This window comes from Hirundo rustica, chromosome 1 (assembly GCF_015227805.2).
Source record: "Hirundo rustica isolate bHirRus1 chromosome 1, bHirRus1.pri.v3, whole genome shotgun sequence".
Classification (NCBI taxonomy): Eukaryota; Metazoa; Chordata; class Aves; order Passeriformes; family Hirundinidae; genus Hirundo; species Hirundo rustica.
In genome coordinates, this window is record NC_053450.1 from 7,341,384 (window position 1) to 7,358,821 (window position 17,438).

Here is a 17,438-nt window from a genome sequence, read left to right on the forward strand (position 1 = left end):
CTTAGCCCACGTGTCCTGAACAAGTGTTAACGCTTCTGAGTTGTCAGCTGCAGACGGCAACCATCGTGATCTGTGGCTAGCAAAGACTTGATAAAATTGTGATGGCTGTGTAAGAAGCTTTATTATCACTACCTGCCCTTCAACTGGGAGACCAGCATGCCCAAGTTAAGTCACACAATCATGGTTTGGCTTAGAAGGGAAATTTGTGGGTTACCTAGACCAACCCCTGTGCAGCGAGCAGGGACAGCTTGATCAGATTGCTCAGAGCCCTGTCCCCCTGATCCTGAATGTTTGCACAGATGGGGTATCTACCACTTCTCTGGAAAACCTGTTTTCAGAGTTTACCACCCTCATTGTAAAAAAGAAAAAAAAAATCTTCCTTAGATCTAATTTAAATCTAATCTTTCAGTTTTAAACCATTACCCCTTTTCCTATCACAACTGGCCCTGCTGAAAAGTTTGTCCTCCTCTTTCTTATAGGTCTTCTTTAAGTACTGAAAGGCTCCAATAAAATCTCCCAGACCAAAGCTGTTTCAGTGACACCAGCTTTTGTCATGTTAAGGTTTAATTTCCCAACAAGAAAATCTAAGAAAATAAAATGTTTCACTGCCCTTGGTGGTTTTTGTTTGGTTATATTTTGGAGGCTAAACTAAAGAATAATTAGGTGTAATTCTGATGGGAAACAGATTTAAATACATCCTAGACAGATGTTTTCCAGCTCTACTCTGGATAGATTTTTTCCACAGGCTACTCAGTGGAGATTTTTCTCAGAATCTCCTTCTCTCAAAGTTTAATTTCTGCTTTTAAGAAGACCAGGAGCATTAACAAACAGGTGTTTCTTATTGAGCCTTCTTCATCAACTTCATAGCCTTCCTTATGCCTTCGTTTTCTCCATCAATATTAATGGAAAGCTGTTCTCATTTACCCTGTGATAATGTTTGTGCCCTTGAAAACATGCATGTAAGTTTTTTGCCAAATACCTAGAGTTCATTTCTCTAGTCTCTTGATTATGCAATACTGGGAAACTTTTTTTTGTGACGGACTAGAAATACAAACATTGTGGTTGGAAACTCATCTCTCTTATTCAAACTTTTTCATAAGTTCTAAGTGTTAACTTTCCTTGGGAAAGAGTCATTGTGGTCTGTTTTGTTCTTAACCATCTATTGTCTCATAACATGTAAAATATATATAGATTATGCTAATATTTCTACAGAATTACTTGTGCTTGCGCCTGATTTAAATTCAGCTCATACACTCCATGTTCTCATGATTTGGTACTAGCTCTACAGCGATCACTGTCTCTAAACATGCCAGCATACACTGCTGGACGTGGTGTAGCAACTCCTCAAAAACATGTTTGTTTTAGGTATGTGTATCCCTCCATGGATCAGCTGGCTGAAATGATTCCTGGAATCTTGAAACAGTTTGGGTGAGTGAAGAATTGTTTACTTATTTTTCTCCTTCTCTTTACGTGGCTCACAGAAAGAGCAGGCATTTGCTTTGGCTTGGCTGTCTGGCATTTTGTTTCCTAGAACTACATTTGTGGTTGTTTTGGATTCCTCTGTCATAGATGGATTGCTTTTGCCTTGGTTTCTGAAAGAGCTTATTTTTTGGCCCTTTTTGAAATGTTTGTTTTTAAACAGGAAGCAACTTGGGAGAAATCCCATGTGCCTAATTTAGGGGCTTCCTCCAGTCTTCTCTGTGCATCGCCCTCGCAGGGGCAGGGCACAGACAAATCTGTTCTTCCCACTGTAACAACCCACGTTTTCCTGTGGTTAGGCAAGAAAAAAAAAAAAAAAATCAGTCCCATCTGAAGACATTTACTGTTTTGCTTCTGTGGCTTGAGTGTTCTGGAGGGTTAGTCTGACCTCCCTGAGCCTCTGGCATCTACACTTGGTAGTAGAAATGTTGAAAGACCTAGTGTTCCTGCATTGTCTACCTGCACCACGTTTGGGGACTTGTCCTCCCCTTAGAGTTCAGCTTTAGCTGGAGCTGAGAAAGATTCCTTTTCTGTGGAGCTCATGCTCCTGGTACACAGTGGAGAGGGCAGGTAGACACCTCCAAGGCGTTTTTAGAACAAGCAGAGAAAACTTGGCATTCCAGGAGTAGGCAGCTTTGGAAAACACAGGCTGGAGCATCTCCCCAGATTAGGCATTGCACAGTTGCAACCAGCTCTTACAGTACTGTGGACCAGTTTACCTCACTATCTCCTTAGGGGATGTGCATTTTTTTGAACAGCCTGATGTCAGGCACAGGGTCATCAGTTCTGCTGCACTGTGGAAAAAAATGTGACCAATAACATCAGTACCTGGAATATCGATTAAACTGAAGTGTATTTACAAAGTCTTGATTTAATATTGCTAAGGAGAATCAAAACTATCAAGTATTTTCCTAAAAGCATTGAATAACCTGTTTTTCTCAGTGGTTTTGTCTAGCCTCCCCTTCCGTGTATTTTCTAAGACCTTGAAGGTGATGCTTTAAACCTGATTTCAGTTAATGCAAATATTTGGTTTGTCTCTGCCCTGTTTGGTTATGAAGTTTAAACTTCATCACCCCAGTGACTGGCTAGCAGGAGATGTTTCCCTGCCAGCCTCCTGTTAGAGAGGAACCAGTGCCCCAGTTGGATAGCTGTGGTGGGGAGGGGGCAGCTTTGTATTTAGGCTGCAGGTTTCAGGTCTGTATCTTTTACGTTTTTCTGGCAGAGACTAATCGTTTCCTCCCAGGATCAGAACAATGCTGTGGTTGCTCAGTATATTTACTTAAAGATAAGTGAGGATAGCTGCTGCTCTTCTGTGCATGAGGACCAGGGTCCTGCAAATGTTACTGTGGCCACTGACATTGCTGAGGCTCCAAAGCTTGCCCGAGCTGAGCCCATCCTGCAGACACACACTGGAGTGTGAAAGAGGAACACCACTGGTGTCATTTATTTTCAGCACCATTCCTCATTTGTCTCCTCTGTTTTATTGTTGTGCAGGCTGAAGACCATCATAGGAATGGGAACTGGAGCTGGTGCCTACATTTTAACCAGATTTGCTGTAAGTTTTGTGGAGTTTCCCTTACATGTTGTTGTCTCCATAGTGTGCATGGAGAATTCCTGTTCTGCTGTGCCCAGTTAAGTATACAAGCCAGGCTTTTAAGTGAAATACCACAATCTGCAGGACAGCTAATCCAGAAGACCTCGATTTTCCATTTTAAGGCCTGGGCTCTACCCAGTTAATTTGCAGAAGGTTTTTATAATGGGAGTTCTCTATTTAAACTGAGGGTGGAGAAGAAGTTAAATTCTAATGTTCTCCAGCTGCTCAGTTGAATTGCTCTAATGATTTTTTCCCATACATATGCTTCTTTTCTGCAAGATAAAACTAAACCTACCACTTTCTTCCCCATGACATAATTTGCTAATTTAATTTTTTTGCTGACTGTCAAGTTGCAAAGGATATTTGATGAATCTTAGAACTTCTCTTTTGCAGTTAAACCATGCAGATATGGTGGAGGGATTAGTTCTCATTAATGTAAACCCTTGTGCTGAAGGCTGGATGGACTGGGCAGCAACTAAGGTAAACATCTTTAAGTTAGAAAAAGAAATCTTACTGCAAGCTTGAGGGACATGAGGAGCTTGGCAGTCTTGGATGTCAAGGTGTGGATGCAGATACTAAATACCCTGGGTGTCCTAATTCCTTTGGGCTTTATTCTTCCATTTGCAAAAATACATCCTACAGGGCTAGTGATAAAAATATGTAGGGAAAACAGATACCTGTGACATGATGGAGCTAGTGGGACAATTCTTAAGAGCTCATAACTGTTGGGGAGAAGAGTTTACCTGGATATGGTAGTTTTGGGAACATGTTTCAAGAAAACTTCAAGTTTAGTGTAGCATTCAGTACTTTCTTGTCCATGGCTTTGTTTACCAACAGAGTCCAAAATACCGAGCAGAGCACAGAAAAATGTCCAGAACAGCATCCTCCATGTTTCAATCATCTGTGAGTCTTAGGTGCCAAAAGGACTCAGAAAGAGTACTGGTTACAGATTGTTCATCCAACCAGAAGATGTTGACGTAAAAGAAACTCCTAGAAGAAACCCACCATACCAGGGTGCGGCATTCCTTCAAGGCTTAGTTACTAAATATATTCCTATATCAAACATCAAAATAAACTGATAGACAAACTTATTTAAATGAAATATATGCTTTTCTATGCTAAAATGAACCTCATTACCCATTTTGATTCTCACCCAATGCCTCAGTGCATTAAATTTTTCCATATCTGTGCCTCTGCCTTTCACCTCTCAAGGTGAGAATTGCTTACCTCAAGAGCACAGCACGTGCCTTATGTTCTTGTGTCCTTCCAAAGCAGGAGTGTTTACTGTGGGTTATAAGCTTGTGGTCCCAGTTCCATTGCATTGTCAGGATGGGTTGTTGGGGAGGAGAGTGGGCAGTGGGGTTAAATGGCACCCATCTGGCTGGTTTGCTTGGTGTTCCTGCAGGGAGTGATTCCCTACACACCTATGCCCCTAGCAGTGTATTTATTCTCTGTGTAACTGCATTAGTGAGGACACCTGATGAGAATGACTCAAAACATTAACCCCTAATGGTGTTCTAGTTGGGTTGAGGGGGGGAAAAAATATCAGTTTAGGGTATTGTACATGTAGAGAGAGCAGAGAAGCATCCATTGGTCTATTTATGGGTAATTGGAAGGTGTCCTTTGTTCAGGGGCTGTGTTAATAGCAGATACTTAGATAATCTTGCTGTTCAGATTTCAGGTTGGACAAATGCTTTGCCAGACATGGTCATTTCACATCTATTTGGAAAGGTAATGTTCAAAAGATTCCTCTGATGTATTCAGTCATCTGTCTTTACCTCCTGGGGCTTGGAGGAGTGCAGAAGCATTCAGTTAAACAACAAAAGACGAAGTTAAACTGTGAGATAGGATTCATACTTGTGCCCCCAGCATTTTGGGCAGTATTCTGCCATGGGGTTTTCTGTGTCCTGAGTGTTCAAGTGCATCTCAGGTGTGAGAGCTCTAATAGGGGTAGCTCCCTGTCTAGGCAGCCAACACTTAAACACGAGTATGAGAGTTGTATATGCTCGTGTTCTGAGCTGAAAAACCCCACAGATTTTTTTTTTATATATAATATACTTGTAACTCTGTGACAGCTGGTTATCAGTATTAATGATGCTCTCCAGTGCAAGCCTAATGCAAAGTGCTGCACTGTTTTCTGAGGCTACTTTGCTATGCTTGAAATTTTTAGTAAATGCAATGGAAAACTCCATTCCAGCAGAACAAGGAACTAATCTATAAAGACTTTAGAACCCAAATGTTTGAAAATGTTACTGATTGAAGTCCTCGAAGCTTAGTTATTTACTATTGTGAAATTGAGTTCCACATTGTGTTTTTAAGCTTTCAACATCTGCTTTAACCTGGCAACATTTATTAGGCTTCTTACCCTGAATCATCTTCTTTTTATTTGCTTTAAAACCTCACACTTGTCTGACTGTAACCATCTGCACTACAACATGTTTTGCAATTGTGAGGTTTTAACATTACAACATACTGGAGCTTTCAAGTGAAAATAGTGGTACTGCAATCAGAAGCTAGTATTATTTCTGGGTGACTTCACTGGGTGCTGAAAGCTGTCCCTTCCCTCGAGGTGCACTCCTGTTGTGCAGATGTGAGTCTGATACACAGCTGCTGTGCCATGTTTTCAGATCCTTTCAGAAAATAGCTCCTGTTCTGAACAATTCTGTCTCCACTTTAGGAAGAAATTCACAGCAACCATGACCTGATCTATACTTACCGCCAGCATATCATTAATGATATGAATCAAACCAACCTTCATCTCTTTGTCAACTCTTACAACAGGTAAATACATTTACCTGATTTCTAATTGGAAACTTTTAAGAGGCTGTCCAGCTCTTTAGAGACAGCAATTCTTGTGTGGTGGGATTACATGTGCTCCCCCAGTATGAAGCTCTGCTCAGTAGTGCCTTTAGGGACCTCAGGTGGTTTCCCACAAGGGGAAGGACCTTGTGCATTTGTGTGGTGAAAGGTTGTACACTGGGACTGGACTATGACATTGATCCTTCAGTCTAAATGTGGTTCTACGTCAGTTCTGGAGGCCACAACATATATCAGATTAAATTAGCATGTGAGTCTGTGCTTTCTCTAAACTAGAAGTATCTATAAAAGTTCAGTGTATCAAAGGCTTTTGTCTTCTCTATTTTTTTTTTAGTCGGCGAGACTTAGAGATTGAGCGCCCTGTTCCCGGAGTGAATGTTGTCACCCTTCAGTGAGTATTTTATTTGAGAACTTACTGCTAGTCAGGGACTGCCATTAGGAAGAACTCCTCTCTTCAGACCTGGCAAACATAATAAAATTGAAAGGTAGTTCCTGCCACTGTGCATCTGAAAATTTGGGCTTACAATGTATTTGAAAATTAGTGTATTTAGATTCACACAGAAATACGTTATAGTTAATGGAAATTATAGCTCTGAAGACCCTTGAGCTGTGCTTATACAAACAAAAAAACCCAGCCTAAAACAATTTAGAAGACCAACCAAACAACAAAAACTTTCAGGAAGATAGAGCACGTATGAGAATGACTGTCAGATTTGCCTTTTGCTTATGCTGCAGCTTGTGCAATGTAAGCTGTCAAGTCCTTCCTAGCTCATCTGCTGATGGTTCTACACAGGAGACTCTGTTCCTCTAACAATCTGCTTGGAATTGGATGGACAGATCCAAAAGTTGGAGCTCAGGGGGCTGGGAGGCGTGAGACTGATGCTGATGCCCACATTCAATTTCTTACAAAGCAAGGAAGGAATAAGAGAACTGGCAAGGGCTGATTTGCTGCCAGCTGGGGAAAAGAATGGGTTCTCAGGCAAGGAATCAGAGCATGTCAGTAGATCTGCAGCTAGTGCAGGATTTGATGTATCTTTAAGGTGTCTGGAATACAAACCAAATCTTTTCCTCATGCTTAACTGTCTCCCCCTTCCAGTGACACAAAATGCAGCTCAGGGCAGGTCTGGGCTGGGTGGCAGAGGTAACACCACTCGTGTGTGCTTCTTTGCAGGTGTCCTGTCCTCCTGGTGGTCGGTGACAGCTCCCCAGCAGTGGATGCTGTGGTGGGTACCTCAAGCCATCTTTGCCACCCTGCTGAGGATGGGTGGGTGACCCAGGGGGCTGTGAGAGGCCAGCAGAGCCCCTGCCCCACAGCAGCCCTGCTGGCTATCAATCCAGCCCAGTGGCTCTCCTCTTCCAGTCCGCAGGAGAACTGCCATTAATTCCATGCTGTTTGTCCCCTCTGCCTGTGCACTATTATTTAATAGCTACCACGTTAGGAATAATCACCACAGTAGTTCCAGTGAACCGCAAATATTTTCCTTTAGAGAGGAATCTGCTGCTGGTATTTTAACTTGCTGTGTGGTGCTGGAGCTGTGCCCTGGGTCACTCTGCAAGTGAAGAGCTTCTTTTTGCCCATTATAACTCTCCCCAGATGGCTGGATGACTTCAAATGTTGTGCCTAAATGGGCATGCCCAGTCTGCTGGCCCGTGGCCACATGGCTGCTCACCACTTGGGCAGCTACCAGATGACCCCAAATCACAAGATAAACAACACTTGTTGCCATTGAAGTCCCAGAAACAGATGGAAAAAAAAAAAAATCTCCAGTTCCCAACTATGGGTTTGTACATGGAATAAATGCAGTTTAAAATGTGAGCTGACTTGCTTGGGATTAAAGATGTGTATATGCATAAAATCTTGACACAGAATCATAAGATGCTCAATTTAGTCTGTATTAAGCCACAAAACAAGGTGTTGGATCCGTTTTCGTACAAGATTTCATACTTAAAATTTTGTGTGCATTGCCTTATGCTGCTCTTCTTTTCTATAGGTTGAATGCAACTCAAAGCTGGACCCAACAAGGACCACACTTCTGAAGGTAATAACAAAAACTGTACTTTTTAAAATAAACATTCTTCTCACATAAAGCCAGTTGGATTAGCTAAAAAAGCAGAACTAGAGTGATGTGTTACAACACCAATGATACAGTGAGAATCCAGTTCTGACTTAAGAAAACAGTTCCTTCAGGGTTGAGAGTATTTTAGTGGGATAAACAAGACCAGGGGCTTCTTGTCAGAATTAACAACAGGGAATTTCTCAGCTCCTCTATTTTAGAGTAGTAGGGATGAGAGTTGAAATGTTCAGTATTTCACATACCCATAATGAATTTGACTAGAGTTGGCAAAGCAGATCTTGAGACATTTTGAAAGGTTTGAAAAGTTGTGAACAGAGTAGGAGTGCAAACCAGTTCATTCTGTTCCTGTGCTTGCCTCTCAGCAGCAGTGTCAGGTGAATCAACAGCTAATCTATCAGCCACAGTTTGGTCAACCTGCCTTTTATGAGGGTACAGTCCAGGACATCTTACTGCTATTTTCCAGAAAAACTGATAAAATGCACTTACAAACAGCAGAACATCTTGCAAAGGCTTTGGCTGATATTAGGCATTCAGAGTATGAGTGCAATCTTCAGCTTGTTACTGATGGAATAATAGCATGCAAACAGTGAAACAAGTTTGGTCATGATTTGCTGAGAGCTGCTATTTCATCTCTCTTTAGTGAACTAGTCACTGAAAATGATAATAAATAATTATTTTTTTTCCTCCTAACTTTGAGGAGTTACGCTGCTGCCCTATAACGTGGGTGTGGCAGACACCCTAACAAAGTTTCTGGCACTGTCTCAGACCTTGTATCAGTGGCCAACCTTTTGCTCAGTCCAGGGATATCCTGCTGCAGGCCTGTTTTGCTGCTAACTAATCCTAGATAGGATTTGGGGTTTCCTGTAATTTACAACTCTGCTGTTTTCAGCTTGCAGTGTTCCTTGGAACAGGACTGTTTTTGTTGGGTTGACTTTGAGGGGTGGAGTGGCAGGAAAAATGAAAGGCTCCAAAAATATTTCATGCACTCAAGATAGCTTCTCTCATTTGCCTTTCCCTGCTTCCATCGGCAAGTAAGGCTGATGCTTGCCATCAACAATCTCAGCAAATAGTTTTTCCCTATCACCTCTGAGCTTTAGGTGTTTGTTTTCTCTACCCTGTTTGTCATCCAGGTCAATATAGAGTCATTTTATCGTAATTCAGAGCTGAACTTGCAACCAGGACTAATAAGCTGGTTTCTAAGAAACTGGCAATTGCTGCCCAGCAAAAAGCATTTGTAGCTACAGCTGATGCTTTTCCTGAGCATCAAGACACTTCATGGTTTTCTGGGGTGCAGTCTTTAGCTTTCATAAACATTTAACAGCTTGCTTTGATACGTTCATCCACGTGTATGTTACTCACACAACAAAAGGAAGTGTTTTCTCTGCCAGATAGCTGAAAAGGTCGTTTCCATATATCCTGAGCATAAGTGAGTTCCTCTGGCAGCAGGCTGACTGGCTGTTCTCATCCCGTTTCAGATGGCTGACTGCGGTGGGCTCCCCCAAGTTTCCCAGGTAGGCTTTGGCTGGCGGAAATCCCACTAACAGTGTTCTGCAGCGTCAGACTGCAACAAATGGGTGTTTTCCTGTAGGGTACTTGCTGTTCCTAAATGTCAGCCAAAAGGATGGTTATGATTTCATGAATAATGATGTCAGTTGGTCATGTGAGCTTTCTTTTTTTCTTTAAAAAGCAATGAAGCGCAAAATTAAGATTGGGAGGGGACATTATTTTCACTAATAGTCTTAACCAAGTAAAGAACTGAGGTGGGAATGCAGAGGTATTATTTTATGCCTGTTTACTAAGATAATGTGGATTAAGGCTTGAGCCACTGACATTTTAACAATATTCTTACTTGGACTATACATAGTATACATCAGGAAAGTGGGAGGCAGGAAATAACAATGCTAAGTTATTGCATTCACTGGCTTAGCTGGACTGTGGATGAACTGGAGTTTTTAAAACGCATTTAGGCATAACTTCCAAGCTGCTAATAAAGCCAGGCTGGCAAAGTTAGAATTTACCTATACACTTGTGTTGCCTCACTAAAAGAACTGTTTTGTAAATCTGTTTTGAAATGTGCTCTAACATTTAAATAGATTTCTGAGCAATATAAAGTGCTGTTTGTGAACTTCAGGAAAAGTTCCATTTGTAATTGTCTGCAGCTGAAGTCCCTGCACAGGCAGTGTATGCTCCAGCAGTGGGAATTGGGAAAAGGCTTTTTTAAATCTACGTGGTAGTATGTGCATTGCTTCTGTTATAGAAGTCCATTCTTTGCAGTGGTTCAGAGAATTACGCAAAAAATACTTTCATGTGAAATAATTGAGACAGTGAAGCTTATGTGGCCACTGTTTGCAGAGGAGAAAAGCAGGGAGTGCCTCATTGCAAGAATGTCAATTGTAGGCAGTTGTGCTTGTATATTCCTAGTGAGCTTACTTGCCCTATGAACATAACTATCAGCTCTGGATAGCTGAATTTGTTCTCTACTGATTAGGAATTACTCAATTGCTAGTCTTGTATGAACTGTCTTGTACATTTTATGAGGCCAGTTTTACTTTGGTTCATCTGCCTCAGTAACTGCACAAGTCAAGTTTTTAGCCAGGTATAGACCACTTGTGTTCCCTGGATTTCAAATGCATGTATCCATTTTGTAAAATATGGGGAGACAACTAGGGATGGGAATGGTGGAATTTTCTTATAAATGAAGTTTTCATACGGTCAGTAGAGCCCAGAGCATATTTAATATGTGCCTGTTAAGGTAGGGCATCTTTGGAGTCTGTAACATTGTAATGTAACCTACTGAGCACTGCCTACGGTAACTCTGTGTCTCTTTTGCAGCCTGCCAAGCTTGCTGAAGCTTTCAAATACTTTGTTCAGGGAATGGGATACAGTAAGTATTGATTTTATTGAATGGTTGATCTTGCTACCAAAGTTAATTGGGCATCTAAGCACTCAAAACATCTCTGATCCCCGATATGTCACCTTTTCCATTTTGGATATGCATTTGCAAGGGGAAAAAAATACATGTCATATCTGGGCAAAGGGTTGTCAGACCAAGTGAAGTTATTAAATAGTAGAGCTTTGTAAATACCTCTTTTACTTTATCTCGATGTTTTTAAGGTGGCTATTTATAATAGCATCCCCTCATGGCATGAAAGGATCTGGTTCATCTACTGCACACAACATTGGAAACCTCATTTGGCTCAGAGACTTCTTTGAGTTGTGGCTGTTTGTTTTTCACATATTTGCTTCTGACAGCTGCTGTGAGGATGCACTATGAGCCTGAGCTGCCAGCAGAGGTTGAATATTGAATAGTAATGGGGGGGCTGATGGGTCTCTTCAATTTCCCTCTGGATCCTTGCAGCCACAGCAGTGTGCCCTAAAGTTTCTTGAATCCCTCAGCCCTGGCCACTAATTCCACTGTAGTAATTTGGTCCCCTTAACTATATGCCTGGCGCAGGGGAGGTGCTTCTGCATGTGCAGGTACCCTGAAAATTACCGGTTCAACCATGAAGGCTCCTCTGAGAGTGGTTAAGGCTGAGAGGAAGGCGGGGGCTTCCTTCCAAGTCCATACAGCGAGGTATTAACGAAAGGCTCTTCTTGCAGTGCCCTCTGCTAGCATGACCAGGCTGATGAGGTCCCGCACTGCTTCTGGCTCCAGTGTAACCTCTTTGGAAGGACAGAGGAGCCGCTCTCACACCGGGGAGGGAACGAGGAGCCGCTCTCACACCGGGGAGGGAACGAGGAGCCGCTCTCACACCAGGGATGGCTCCAGGAACCGCTCTCACACAGACACGCGGATCGAGCTGACGCCGAACTCGGCAAGCAACGCTGAACAATCAAGCCCCAAGTCCATGGAAGTGTCCTGTTAGATGGCTGTGGGAGGTTTTAAACTGGTCACAGTGTGAAAAAGTAATGGATGCCCCCTGTGTATCACAAAAATGTAACTGGTATTAATCTCTAGTGATTCTGTAGGATGAACTCTGTTCACCAGGGTCTGAGAGGGACCAAAGAAAAGAAGCATCTCATTTGCTCTGTCATTATTCTTGCATCTCAGACTGCTGCTGCTATTGTGCCCTCCTTCAGTGAATGCCAAATTCTAAAGGATACTTGCCAAAAGCTGATGTGGTTGTAAACACTTCAGAGTCAAACCAGAATTGCTCAATACTCTCCTTTAAAATCAAAGCTGTTACAGGCCCCTTTATCTCTTATTCTCTTGAAGTAAACTGGCACAATTTGAGATGAGTTTCAAAGCGGGGGAGAAAAAGTAACTTCTAAGGATAACTTCTAAGAAAAGGAAATGAAACAAATGTGTTATGGCCTCATGTTGAAGCTGGAGTTGAATTCATTGTATATAGCTTGACTTCAAATGATAGAGAAGTTAACGTATCGTGCATTTATAGGCCTTCTAATTCATTAGTATTCAAGCCTGTTTTCCTATGTACAATAATATACTACTAAAATAGGCTATTTTAATGTGACTTTGAGATGAACTAAATCTTTAAGGTTTTTCATTTCACTTTTTCGAAATTTAGTTCCAGTCTTCCTTTCCTTCCCCTCTCCTAGACCCTAAAACCTGCTTAGCCAAATGAGGACAGGATTTAAATTTGGTAAGCAAGGTAGGATTTCCTGTTTGGGAACTTGGGCCAAAGGGTTTACCAAACTGGAGAAGCTGGTGTAGTTGTAACAAGTAGGGTAGTTGTACATGCCAGCTAAGCAGAAAGAGCTTGATATTTCCTTCAGAAAAGCTTATCTTTGCAGCTCGAGTTCTTTTGTGTCCAGCACAATTGTGATAAATTTGGAATTCTGTAAGCAAAGACAGATCCAGCTGTTCTTTGTCAGGAGAGATGAATGACTGTGGGATGGGCATGTAATTAGATACTGTACATTCAACTGCCACTAATTACTAGATTTGAATCTGATGAGATCTCACTGGTGCTGAAAAGTGTATTCCACAAAGTGGTGGAGCAGCAACACTGTGTCTCTGGAATACAGTGTCGACTTCATTAAATGTCATGATCTGCTGGTTCTGCATCTTTGCATAGCCTCCTTGGGTTGCTTTCTTTGAAGCTAGTGGCTTGATACCTTTCTGCCACTCAGAATGTCACAGTTGGGTGTTCTGAAGTTTGTCCTTCCATAGCTAGTGGGACAGGATTTCCGGAGCTCCAGTGCATACCTGCTGAATTGCAGTCCTCACAGAAAAAAAGCTCAAATGCCGAGCAGTTAAATAGCCAATGTTAATACTTTGGGATTGCTTGTTCAGAAGAACACCATCTAGGTTCCTTTATACTGACTAACTTCAGCTCTTGTGTAGAATATCCGTAACATTTTGTGGGAAGAACAGACAATTTACAGAAAGAATAAAGCTATTGTGTAAAGTCTATCAAGAAAAGTTTCTTAATGAAGTATTTGTATTTATTTCAAAACAAATAAATTTGTAACTTTGCAATGTCTGGTGTCTTCATATTTTACCAGGAGTACAATAATCTTTTTCAGTCCAAATATATTATTGTCATCCCTTTGTTACAATGAAGTTTTTTTTTTTTTATTTTACTCAGATCTGTCATTCCCTACTTTTGTGCTCAGAGATTTCCCTCATCCAGCCTACTATGCTAAGAAAGCACTTCACATTTCAGCATAGTTGCTGACTACTTTAATACTAAAGGATATAGAAAAATATAGAGCCATGATACAGGGTACTATTTGCTGTTTGAACTTTTTTGTCTCCCTGGATAAAGTACTGTCTAGTGGACAGATCTGTGATCTGACTTCCTCACTGGGGTTGGTGCCACATTCGTATCCCTTCTGATCTTTAAATCCATTGATATGATGGGTTCCCCATGAATAGCTGGCATTTTTCAGGCCTCCTGATTGAAATTGCAGATGCCACTTGGATTTTCTAAAGGTGGTTCTTTTTGGAACTGTCACTAGAATGTAACTTCAGGAATGCAAAGATTAACCTAGTGCCTTATTTAACATACTGGAGTTTTCAGGGACAGGGTTTTTTGATGATTTTGCTGGGACTATTTTGGGCTTCTCATTCCTCCTGTATCTCAAAAAATCCTGTGATAGGAAGATGCAAAAGCAAATATTTGTCATGTCTGAGCCAAGGCTCTACTAGATGTGATGATTCAGCAGTCCAGACTGGACTGATCCCAGCAAAGGGCTTGACAGCCAGTGCCAGTGAAAACAGGAGTAACCTGTGCCAGCTCATCTTACAAAAGAAGGGCAAAGTTACGTTCTTTGCTGAGCTTTTCTGGGAATGGCTAATCATTCCTTCCACAAGGACACTATGCTGTGCCTGTCAAGCCTAGGCAGTTTATTTTGGTTTAATGAGGAGGAATGCATCCATGCCTTATTGCAGCACAAAAGGATCTGTGAGCACTTGTGAGCTGCAAGGAGTTGCTAGGATCACTGTAAATGTCGGCTTTGCAATCAAAAGTGTTCATTTGGCAAAGAACACTGTGTTCCTGTGCATAAAAGCTGGAGGGCAGCACAGAGGAGTGGTGTCTTACCTTTTACAAGGAGTTAGGATTCCTCTTTCCCTGCAGTACTGGTCTCCTGGCATCTTTAGCTGGTGTTGTAACTGAAGAGATGCAAGTGGCTTGCAGATTTATTAGAAATTTTTATAAAAACCCTTCCCAGACCTGCAAAAGCTGTCTTCTGCATTATTGTTGGAGGCAAAATTGGCCTGGATGTCACAGAGTCATTAATCTGGAAAACAGGAGCTGGGGTTTCACTTTTTTTCCAAGTGTGAATGGCCACCAGGGAGCAAGGAGCTACTGTGGCATAGAGGAAATTCTGATTAGGTAACAAGAGGTTTCCAGAAAATAACCAGTTTGCCCCTCATAGTGCTTTGGGGGCTATAAAGAAAGAAAACAGGATGGACTCCCAGGGACCATGAGGCTTCCTGATTGCATTAGTATATTTCAATGCCAAAACTTTGCTGCAGTGGTGCTCTTCAAAACCACTAATAGAAAGCATGTCATTGCTGGAATCCAACTTATTTCCACCTCTGCCTGGCCCTTGACATCTACTGTATAAAAAATCTGGCTAGACTTCATCTTTCCCCTTCCCTGTCTTTGCAGAGGCAGGGTGGAAGAGGATTTGCCAATACCCTGTCATGGCAGCAGGACTTTTGTGCTGAAGGATGCTGCTGCTTTCCTCTTTAAAAGTCTCTATTGACTAAACAGCTGGAAACCTTAACCTAGATGTGTTTTCAAGGTTTATGATTAATGTCATGTATTGTGAGTGATGGACTGAGCTGGAGTGAAAACTGTTTATAGCAAAGCTGCTTATTTTTTCTCTCCCGTGCTGGAATCCTCTCCCTGTCTGCTTTTGCATCTTGGGCTGAGTATCTGCTGCAATCCTCAGTGTGCCTGTAATGGGGTCTGTTGCATCCACCAACACAATGCATTGAGCAGTGTTGCTTGCAGCTTGGCCCTCCCCCTTCCCACATGCTGTCTGCTTCATTTTTTTTTCTTTGCACTATTTTGCACTATTTCACATTCACAGGCACAGAAAACCTCTCCCCATCTGTCTATATGAACAGCTGTTTTGATGTGTGGATTTAGCATTTCCACTGAGCCAAATATAGACTTTATGTTGGTAGCTGATCACTGCTATGACTGATGTTTAAATAACTGACAGAAAGGATGTCAGGGTATTTTAAGAGCTCAACCCTTCCCCCTCAGCCCTTTGTAACAGACAGACACAGCCTCTCGCTGTTTCTCTTGCTTCATTAAGGGCTCCATTCATTTTATAAACAACACAGCTGCTGACCAGTGTTAGGGGGGAAGAAAAAAGGAAAAAAAAAAGGCTTCTGATTGCAACTGCCAGACAGCTCAATGTCTGTTCTCTCCAATTCAGCGTGGGGATTGTTCGCTTACCCAGCACTCCTCTGGGCTGGAGGAGAGTTATTATTTTGATGTCATTAAAGAGGCAGCCCCACATCCCATACACCCTTACATATTTTGGCACTGGTGGGATGTACATCAAGCACTGGATGCAGACATCACCGGGCATGTCCAAAAGAGCCCAAGAGTTGGGAAAGGGGATAGCAGGTGGTTTTCCTTCACAAACAGCTGTACCATAGTGAGGTGTGACCTGCAGTACAGCTGCAAAAAGTATCCTTGGGTGACCTGCCACTCTCTGCAATTGCTTATGGCTGGAGTGGATTATGGTATTCAGGCCAAGGTCAGTGTGTGGAGGGGGCTGGGGCAGGGCAGGGTTGTTTGCTGGGCAGCAGTACTTGAGAAGACCTGGGGCAGCTCCAGGCAAAGCCTACATGAGCCAGGGCACTCAGAAAAGAGCAGGATGTGCCACCAGCCTGGACTTTTCACCCCCTGGCTGTGTGTGTGTATGTACCTCCGTGTGTGCACAAGTCCCCACAAGGCTTAGCACCCCACGTGCAGCACGATGGGCAGGGGAGATGGGGCTGCTGAGCTGTGGGTCTGCCCCACCCATTGGACCTGGCAGTGCCACAGGAAAATGCCATTCTCTTTGTAGGGTTTGGCAAGCCAGCCCCATGCAAAGGTGCCACCCAGCCCCTCACACAGCGGTGAGATGCACAGTGTGTGACCAACCTGCTGGACCTCAGACCCACACAGACCTCCTCAGCCAGGAAATTGTCATTTACTGAATGACTGCAATATGTTTTCATTTATTTTCAATGATAATATGACCAAATTTAAAAAATATAATTAATCTTATTTCTTTATCACCAGCTGCTGATGTTAAACATTGATCTGATCCTGTGGTGATTTCCTTTCTGCTCCTTGTGTGTGTTTGGGGCAGAGGAGATCCTACAGAATTAGAGCCTTGTAAAGGGTCAGCACTTCATTTGGAAAGCTCAAAGTACTGAGGAGATGATGGTATTCGCAGACTAGTGAAAGCAGCCAGGGTGCCCTTCATGCAAGATCGTGTGCTAGGCAGCTGCCACATGAGTGAGCAGAGATTGCAGAGGCCAGATGTGGCTTCTAGTGCCTGTTGAGACAACAAGGAAAAATGGTACCTTTGTTGAAAGCTATTGCCAGAGGCACAGTTGGCTGGAAAATGTTTAAAAATGTAGAGGACGGCCCATCCTGGAGGGAAAAAAAAAGAAAAAGAAAAGAGAAAAAGAGTGAAAAAAAGGCACACTGGAGGGAGGATGAGGAGAAGGTGTTTTCTTGCCATAAGCAAGCCCAACCAACCCATCTCAGTTGGCAGGACAGGAGATCACTCAAAGTGTTTAAGTTCCTATCAAGGCAAGTGACATACTTCAGGTTGGAAGGCAAGCTCAATTTGTGGGAAAACATCACAAGAACTTTTTTCTGAAATTGAAAGATCCTTACTGGGGTTAGCTTAGGTGGTATGTAAATGAAATGACACAAAACAGTGATTCTTTAATTTAAATGCTTTTCCCCATGTCTTTAATAACCTTATTTGAACAATTTCAGTATGTATGGCTGTTGCAAACAAGTTACTCCTGCAACTTCTCA

At 42.4% G+C, this 17,438-nt stretch overlaps 1 protein-coding gene across 1 annotated transcript in view; it reads left to right on the top strand.

Moving 5' to 3' along the window:
- Nucleotides 1-13,408, top strand: part of NDRG1 (N-myc downstream regulated 1) — a 39,328-nt gene extending 25,920 nt beyond the window's left edge. The window contains exons 6-16 of the mRNA XM_040059083.2: nucleotides 1,366-1,428; nucleotides 2,974-3,034; nucleotides 3,467-3,553; nucleotides 4,748-4,804; nucleotides 5,751-5,854; nucleotides 6,225-6,281; nucleotides 7,062-7,113; nucleotides 7,882-7,929; nucleotides 9,441-9,476; nucleotides 10,798-10,849; nucleotides 11,566-13,408. Of these exons, the coding sequence (XP_039915017.1) occupies nucleotides 1,366-1,428; nucleotides 2,974-3,034; nucleotides 3,467-3,553; nucleotides 4,748-4,804; nucleotides 5,751-5,854; nucleotides 6,225-6,281; nucleotides 7,062-7,113; nucleotides 7,882-7,929; nucleotides 9,441-9,476; nucleotides 10,798-10,849; nucleotides 11,566-11,831 (883 nt within the window). The 3' untranslated portion in view covers nucleotides 11,832-13,408. The remainder of the gene's footprint in view (nucleotides 1-1,365; nucleotides 1,429-2,973; nucleotides 3,035-3,466; nucleotides 3,554-4,747; nucleotides 4,805-5,750; nucleotides 5,855-6,224; nucleotides 6,282-7,061; nucleotides 7,114-7,881; nucleotides 7,930-9,440; nucleotides 9,477-10,797; nucleotides 10,850-11,565) is intronic.
- Nucleotides 13,409-17,438: the final 4,030 nt, after the last annotated feature.